This window comes from Nematolebias whitei, chromosome 1, assembly GCF_014905685.2.
Source record: "Nematolebias whitei isolate Nwh7 chromosome 1, NemWhi1, whole genome shotgun sequence".
Classification (NCBI taxonomy): Eukaryota; Metazoa; Chordata; class Actinopteri; order Cyprinodontiformes; family Rivulidae; genus Nematolebias; species Nematolebias whitei.
In genome coordinates, this window is record NC_056498.1 from 45,558,930 (window position 1) to 45,567,348 (window position 8,419).

Consider the following 8,419-nt stretch of genomic DNA (forward strand, 5'->3'; position numbering starts at 1 on the left):
TGCAGGACGTCTCCTCCTGCAGGACGTCTCCTCCTGCAGGACGTCTCATCTTTGTCTTCTGTCTCTGTTTTGTCTCCCTGTCAGGGAAAGAAGGCGTCTCTGAAGCAGCTTCTGCTCGTCTCAGGAACCATCTTGAACACAACCATTGCCGGGGTTTGTCCAGTTTCGCCGCAGATGTTTGGACTAAAGTGATGAAATGAAGTTAGCGGTTCAAAGAGTTGCCGGTTGAATTTCCTGTTTCTGGTCCTTCAGGCTCTTCCTCAGATATTTATCACCAGCTTCAGTCTCTCCAGCCCCTTGATGCTGACTCTCTGCAGGTCCTTCCTCCCAGTCCCGCTGTCAGGTAAGTTTTCATTTTTTTCAATAAATATCAGTAAAAATATTTACACAGCCCTAAAGGGATATTTCAGACATTTTGTAATAGTGTTCTGCCTACAAATAACAATCTCACCAGATGTAGGTTGCTCTTTGAGAAAAGTTTATTCTGATCAGATTAACGAACCAGTGGGTGGTCAGAGTAGAGCTAAAGAGCATCGCTGTACAGCCTGCGGCAGCGGCAGCTAGCTGTAGCACTTCTGGTGCAGCCTGGGTTCACTTCCTGTAGGAGCTCCATCACATTTCTGACAAAATAACCATGTTGTGTTTAACTGGCAGTGGTGGAGAGTTGTTCTTCCTGTGCACTTCTTTGTGTGTCTATCTGTTAGCAAAATATCTCATAGCCAGTTGATTGATTTAATCAAACCTTTGCATGCACATCTACAACTCATTCACTTTGGAGTCGACCTAATCAATATGCTACTTCTACAAACACGTAACTTATAGATTTAATCCAGTTCAAGATGGCCGCTGCAGCTGATCAACATTAGCCGATGTGTAAATGTCAGTTTAATAGATGGGAGCTAACATTTTGACCTGGTAGTAGCTGAGTCATCCTTATTCAGACCAACTTCAGTTAGTTCATCATTTCTGTAGAAATCAGACTTATTTCACCAAACTAGAGTCAGTTTAAGAGTTATCTATGACAGGTAAGATATTGTTTATAACTTTTACACACTTCAGATGTCCTAGCTATCCCTTTCGGCAGGTAGCCGAATCGTTGTTATTATTAAAGCTGTTTTTAAACTTCTTTCAGCTTCTTTAGCTGCTTTCAGTGTTTTCACCATCCGAAGTGAGGAGTCTGTAACGGGGATCCAGCTGTTTGATCAGAGCGGGAACCCCATCGGGTTCTCCAGAGCAGCCGGAGATAAGGTTCGGTCAGAGAACATTACCTGGTTCAACACAGATTACAGACATTAACAGACAATTACAGATTACAGACATTAACAGACGATTACAGATGATTATATATTACAGACAATTATAGATTACAGATAATTACAGATGATTACAGATTATTTTCCTGTTGGACCAGGCTGTGAGGGAGACGGCGCTGTCCAGAGCGGTGCTGTTTGGGACGACTGCTGCTGTTCCTAACCTGCTGGTTTTACTCCTACGAAGGTCAGGTCCTCCTCCTCCTCATAATCATCTTTCTCCTTTTCCGCCTCCTTCTCCTTGTCATCTTCTTCATCATCCTCATCATTATCCTCTCTTCATCACCTTATCCTCTTCATCATCATGATGATCCTCCTCATCATCATGATGATCCTCATCATCATTATCTTCCTCTTCTGCCTCCTTCTCCTCCTTGTCGTCATCCTCATCATCATCCTTATCTTCCTCCTTCTCATCATGATCATCCTCTTTCACATCATCATCCTCATCGTGATCCTCATTATCATCATGATGATCCTCCTCTTCCTCCTCATCATAATCTTCCTCTTCCGCTTCCTCAACATCATGATCCTCCTCATAATGATCCTCCTCATTATCATCATGATCCTCCTCTTCCTTCTCCTCTTCATCATGATCATCCTCACCATGATCATCCTCATTATCATCATGATGCTCCTCTTCCGCATCCTCATCCTTATGATCCTCCTCATTATCATCATGATCCTCCTCTTCCTTCTCCTCCTCCTCATCATGATCCTCATCATCATCATGATTATCCTCCTCTTCCTCCTCCTCATCATGATCCTCCTCTTCCGCATCCTGATCATCATGATCCTCATGATCCTCATGATGGTCCTGATTATCGTCATCCTCATCATGATCCTCCTCATTATCATCATGATTATCCTCCTCTTCTTCCTCCTCATCATGATCATCCTCTTCCGCATCCTCATCATCATGATCCTCCTCTTCCTTCGCCTCCTCATCATCATCATCATCATGATCCTCCTCTTCCTCATGTTGTTTGAATAACTGTTTTTGTTTGTTCCAGAACTCGATGGTTCCGTAGAACCCCCCTGCTGCTCACTCCGTGTTATTACCTCAGCACCGGGCTGGTTCTGAGCATGATGGTTCCGCTCTCCTTCAGCCTCTTCCCACAGCTGGGCTCGGTGAGACCTCAGGTTTCAGCTGTTTGTTTTGACTCGTGTCGACTTCGGCTCATTGGGACCTGCTTTTACAGATAAGAAGAGAACAGGTGGAGGAGGAGCTGCTGGCCGGAGCTGCTGGAGAGGAGTTCTTCTTCCACCGAGGACTCTGAGCAGAACCGCCCGCAAAATAAAACCTGACAACTCTGTTTCTGTGAAGTGTGTCGTCCAAGCTACAAAAAGACAAATGCTAGCTAAAAGTTGAAAAAAGCCAGCAGGCTAAGAGTATGGAAAGGCTAGTAAAAGCCAGAACTGACCCATTAAAGGTAGACACAGCTGAAAGTGGCAAAAGATTAGCTAGAAGCTAATGTAGCTAAAAGTGTCAAAATGCTAGATAAAAGCTAATGGGATCAAAAACATTGCTAGAAGCCCAAAGTAGCAAAAGCTAGCTGAACTTAGCAAAAGCCTGGCTAAAGTAATAGGAGGCTACATAAAAGCCTAAAGTATCAAAAGGCTAACTAAATGTAGCCAAAGGTTAGCTGAAAGTAGCTAAAAGTCGACTGAAAGCTAAAAGAAACAAAAGCTAATAAGACCAAAACTGACAACAAGCTAACAGTTAAAAGTAGTCAAAGCTAAAAAAAAATATCAAAACGCTAGCTAGGAGCTAAATGTTGTTTAAATGTAAAAGTATCAAAAGGCTATAGATAAGCTAAAGGTATCAAAGGCTAACTAGAACCTCAAAGCAGCAAAAGGCAAGCTAAAAGTCGCAGAGCAGTAGCTGAAAGTAGCATAAGACAAAACCAACGAGTAGCTGAAGCAGATTTTAGTTTTTGAAGGATTTGATCTCTGTGTGTTTCTATAGGAGGAAATTTGTAAATGAACATTTTGAAAAGTATAAAAGTTACAAAAGTCAGAGCACCATTCGCCTGAATGAGCCGAATAGTTTGTTTAACAGCTAAACTATCACAAAGTTTACAGTTCTATTGTAATAAAACAGAGAAATGAAAACGCTGACTTGGCGTTTACACAATACATGCACGGGTAAAAACTCATTTTTCTACCACAATGTAAAAAAATACAAAGTTTAAAAAATTAAAAACACTTTAATTTGTTAAAACATTTGAAATTCCTGAAACGTAGAAACATCGAATAGAAAACAAAGATGTTCAACAGTAAAACAAAGACGTGAGAAAATCAATGTGGAAATTTTAGACCTTCATCAGAATTTACACAACCGTAAAAAGATTATTGTAAATAAAACTAAAAAAATCTCAAATTTCACATTAATGTCATAAAAACAAACATTCTTTCATGTTGGAAAGTTAAATTTTCAAGAATAATTTTATTTTCTGAGTTTAAAAACTGAAACTTGTGGGACTAAAAGTAGAATCTCTGATGTGAAGTTATAAATCTGAGGAAAAACGTCACATTTAAAGTGTTTACGAGTTGTTTACGACTGTAAACACGAGGCAGAGTCTCCTGATGCAACATTTCTCTTATTGAGTGAAACATAAAAACGTCTTCAGGTGTCGATGGTCATATCTGTAAGAGTTGCTCCGCGGCCGCCAGGTGAAACAGGAAGTTCTCTGTGGCTGGAGGGAAAAGACGCTGCTTCAAGTCTTCCAGGGTGATTTTAGAGTTCTCACACTTTTCTGTCAGCGCAGCCAGGTGGGTCAGAACTTCTTTAGTCTTGATGGAAATGTCCTGCGGAGGAGAAGTTTTTTAATATTAGGACCGTTTCTTGCGCCGATTGTTCACTTCTGATTATTTATACAGTGTCATTTCATAATAAACATCTAAGTCGATGGTTCCCAACACTGGTCCTTGTGGAACGCCATTCTGCATGTTTAGTTGTTTCCCTGCTTTGACACACCTGATTTAAATTAACGGGCTTCTGCAGAACATGAAGTAATTAATTCACTGAATCAGGTGTGTTGGAGCAACAACTAATGCAGGATGGTGTTCCTCAGGGACCTGGGTTAGGAATTCTAAATGCACAAAAACGTTCATATAAATTATAAAACGTCAACTGGGAAAAATGATGAAAGAAGCTGCAGATTGATTGAATCTTGGTCACAACCTCCCATCCTGAGCAGCACAGTGGTGACAGTGGGAAGAAATGACTCCCTTTTAACAGGAAGAAACCTCCAGAACCAGGCTCAGGATGGACGTCCATCTGCCTCGACTTGACCGTGTTAAAGAGAGGACAGAGAGACAGGAAGTAGTCCAGGAGTGGTTTCTATAGTCCAGGTGAGGTTCCTATGGTTAAAAATGCACGTCCATAATGACAAATCTAAAACTGCAAGTAAAGCGCAGCAAGGTGAGGCGCTGAGGTCAGTTTGTCCTCCAGCAGTCTAAGCCTACAGCTGTACAACTAAGGGATAGCTCAGGAAACCCAAGCTGACCCTAACTATAGGATTTATGTATAAAAAAAGACTTAAGCCCAGTCTTAAAACTGGACAACGTGTCAGCCTCATGGACAGAAACTGGAAGTTGGTTCCACAAGAGAGGAGCCTGAGAACTGAAAGATCTTCCTCCCATTCTGTTTTTGGAAACTCTAGGAACCACAAGTAAACCTGCAGTCTGAGAGTGAAGTGCTCTGTTAGTAAAATATGGAGCAATAAGATCTGTAATATAAGATGGAGCTAGGTTGTTGAGAGCTTTGTAGGTTAGAAGTAAGATTTTGAATTGTGGCAGGGAGCCGAAGCTAAAGCTGGAAATCTCTCATCAGAACTCTCGCAGCCGAACTTTGGATCAGCTGAAGACTTTTGGACACCCAGATAGAAATACAAACCTCGGGCCTAGAAGTGATGAACGCACGGAGCAGTTTTTCCGATGTTTCTGTTTTGAGTGACATTGTCCAGGTGGAAGAAAACATTTTTAACACAGAAACGACACTGAAGTTCTTCACGTCAGAACCGGGGGTCGAACTACCGGACCGTTAAAGTTCTTGTGATTCTTCTCACCTTGATGACCTGACTGTCGGACCTCTCGGCGTCCTCGGCGGACCTGACGATGAGTTGAGCGATGTCTTTGTGTAGCTTCCCCATCGCCATGGCCTCTGTGGGGAAACACGGAGCGTCAGTCCGAGCGGACCGCAGCGTCCGGAGACGCGCGCCCACGTACCGCACCTTTAGCGCCCTGAGACACCGTGATCACGCCGTCCGGGAGGTTCACGAACACGTCGAACAAGTCCGATCTGTTGCTCACATCCGGATCCACGAATCCCGCTACATACCCTGCGGAGACCAGAACCGGTCGGCCCGTGAGTACCGCTCCGTCGGCGCCCTGCAGTCGAAGAACTTTGCTCTTGGTTGAGCGTTCGTCTACGACGGCGTTCAACTCGTGCCTTGACGTCAAGTTTGTGTAACTTTTACAGGATTTCATATTTTTAACTCTATTTTGCAGATCCGTAAAGAATCGCTTCGTTGTTCTTATAAATTTACTTCATCACTTCTTGTTTTTGGTTTTCTTGCTTCTTTTTGCTCTTAGGCACCGTCTTAAGTTTTATTAATATTAGGTTTTACCTTCTATTTTACTACGTTTAGCTCTTAGCTATGTGTTTGCTTATTTCAGCTTGTTGCTACTGTTTTGCTGATTTTAACTAAACAGCTGATTCTAGCTTGTTTTGTTCATTTTAGCCACTGTTCTGCAAACTTTAGCTAGTTTTTCTATTTTAGCAGTTTTGCTTATACTGTATTATCTGTTTTGCTTGTTTTTTGTCTGGCAACCTGTAGCTGATATTTTGCCTATTTAAACTCATTTTAGTGTTTGTTTTGCTAATTTGAGCTGATATTTAGCATGGGGGGAAGGGATTGCTACTGTTTCGCTAATCTTAGCACCTGTTTTGCTAATTGTAGCTGCTATATAAGCTGAAGTTTAGCTTTTGTTAAATTTGGTTTTGTTCATTTTTAGAGTCTGTTTCACTAGTTTTAACTAATATTTTGCTTTAGCTCTTATTTAGAATATTTTAACACCTGTTTAGCTACTTTACTTTTAGCATCTCTTTAGCTACTTTTAGCATCTGATTAGCTACTTTAGTTTCATCAGCTGTTTTGTTATTTTATTCTGTTTTGCTTGTTTTAATTAAAACAGCTCAGTTTGATTTACTTCACTTCAGCCATTTACTCTCATTTTTCCCAGAAAAAGCTCATTTATTTATTTGTTTGTTTGTTTGATTGATTGTTTATTTGTTTTTTATTTTTGTTGCTGTTAGCTAACAGCACAGGGAGCAGCTCGTCAGAAAACCTGCTCAGATTTTGGCGGGAAGCGTCCTCACCTGGACACGTCTTTAAGTCCTCCAGTTCCTCGTCCATCAGGTGGACGTACGGATGCAGGATGGACCAGTCCTTCCGGTGCCAGGTCAGTGCCGGCAGAACTCTGCAGAACCAACGGGTCAAGAGTTTAAAACCTGCCTCACTTCAACGTAATTCAAGTATTAAAGGGATAGTTCGGATCTTTTGAAATGAGGTCTGTAGAGTGATAATGAACAGTTATTATCTTACCTGTTGTAGATATCCCTTTGGACAGAGTTTGTCGCTGACACAACCGATGAGCTTATGGCTAGTCTGAAAGCAGCAGGGACCAAAGGGGACTGCAGCCATCTTGAAACTTCTCCAATCAGCAAAACCTCTATGACTGAGAGACGTGGTCTCCCCAGAGTGTCCTGGGTCTTCTCCAGAGTCTCCTCTCAGTCAGACATGCCCGAAAAAATGTAATAGTGGTTTACGCTAACACTACTTTTAAGATACTACCTCCAAATTTTTCCCTCGCATGTTTATTTAGATAAAACTATAAAGAAGCTAGAAGAAGCAACTAGGTCACAGTCAAGGTCACAGTTTTCTACATTTGTCTTGGAATCTAGCTGTTTTTTGTTTTGTTACCTTTTCCTTTTAGCCATCCTATTTGTTAAAAAAAAAAAAAAAAAACTGTAGTATGAGTTTTTATAACTGTTTATTGTTGTTGCTGTTGTCCATTGTTGTCATCTTTCTTTGTTGAAATCAGGTCTCTCTTGTAAATGAGTCCTCGAGGCTCAATGGGATTTACCTGACTAAATAAAGGTTGATTGATTGAACTAGCAGCAGCAGCTAGCTGTAGCCCATCCAGAGCAGGGCACCACAAGCAGGAAGTTCCTAATAGAAAATGTAAAAGTGAAATAAAGAATTCCAAATGGTGTGATTTAAATCACAGTGGAGGAGTTCAAGTATCTCTGGGTTTTGTTCAGGAGTGAGGGAAGAATGGAGCGTGAGATCGATGGATGGATTGGTGCAGCATCTGCAGTATTGTGGACTATGTGCCGGTCCATTTTAGTGAAGAAGGAGCTGAGCTGTAAGACAAAGCTCTCTGTTTACTGGTCAGTCTATGTTCCCTCACCTCTGGTCATGAACTCTGGTAGAGACTGAAAGAATAAGATTGTGGATCCAGGAGGTTGAAATGAGTTTCCTCTGCAGCTGGACTCTCCCTCAGAGACAGGGGGAGAAGTTCAGTGATCAGGAGAGACTCAGAGTAGAACCACTGCTCCTCCACATCCAGAGGAGACAGTTGAAGTGGTTCATCTGGTAAAGATGCTCCCTGGGTGCCTCCCTAAGGAGGTGCTTCAAGCATATCTGACTGGGAGGAGACCCAGGACACGCTGGAGAGACTACGTCTCTCTTTTGGTCTGGGAACACCTTGGGGTCCTCCCAGAAGAGCTGGAAGAGGTGGCTGGACCTCCCTGCTCAGATGCTGCCCCGAGACCTGAGTCCAGAAGCAGAGGAAGATAATGGATGGATGATGGATGGATGGATGATGGATGGATAATGGATGGGTGATGGATGGATGATGGATGGATGATGGATGGATGATGGATGGATAATGGATGGATGATGGATGGATGATGGATGGATGATGAATGGATGATGGATGGATGATGGATGGGTGATGGATGGGTGATGGATGGATGGATGATGGATGGATGATGGATGGATGATGGATGGATAATGGATGGGTGATGGATGGGTGAT

At 42.3% G+C, this 8,419-nt stretch overlaps 2 protein-coding genes across 2 annotated transcripts in view; one reads left to right on the forward strand and one right to left on the reverse strand.

Moving 5' to 3' along the window:
- sfxn4 (sideroflexin 4) overlaps positions 1–2,617 on the forward strand; it is a 7,229-nt gene extending 4,612 nt beyond the window's left edge. Inside the window, exons 9-14 of the mRNA XM_037684687.1 lie at positions 85–153; positions 253–343; positions 1,133–1,248; positions 1,412–1,497; positions 2,324–2,441; positions 2,513–2,617. Coding sequence (XP_037540615.1) covers positions 85–153; positions 253–343; positions 1,133–1,248; positions 1,412–1,497; positions 2,324–2,441; positions 2,513–2,590 — 558 coding nt within the window. The 3' untranslated portion in view covers positions 2,591–2,617. The remainder of the gene's footprint in view (positions 1–84; positions 154–252; positions 344–1,132; positions 1,249–1,411; positions 1,498–2,323; positions 2,442–2,512) is intronic.
- Positions 2,618–3,879: 1,262 nt separating this feature from the next.
- Positions 3,880–8,419, reverse strand: part of dennd10 (DENN domain containing 10) — a 6,415-nt gene continuing 1,875 nt past the window's right edge. The window contains exons 6-9 of the mRNA XM_037684678.1: positions 6,697–6,797; positions 5,549–5,656; positions 5,384–5,478; positions 3,880–4,121 (exon numbers count right to left, since the gene is read on the reverse strand). Of these exons, the coding sequence (XP_037540606.1) occupies positions 3,954–4,121; positions 5,384–5,478; positions 5,549–5,656; positions 6,697–6,797 (472 nt within the window). The 3' untranslated portion in view covers positions 3,880–3,953. The remainder of the gene's footprint in view (positions 4,122–5,383; positions 5,479–5,548; positions 5,657–6,696; positions 6,798–8,419) is intronic.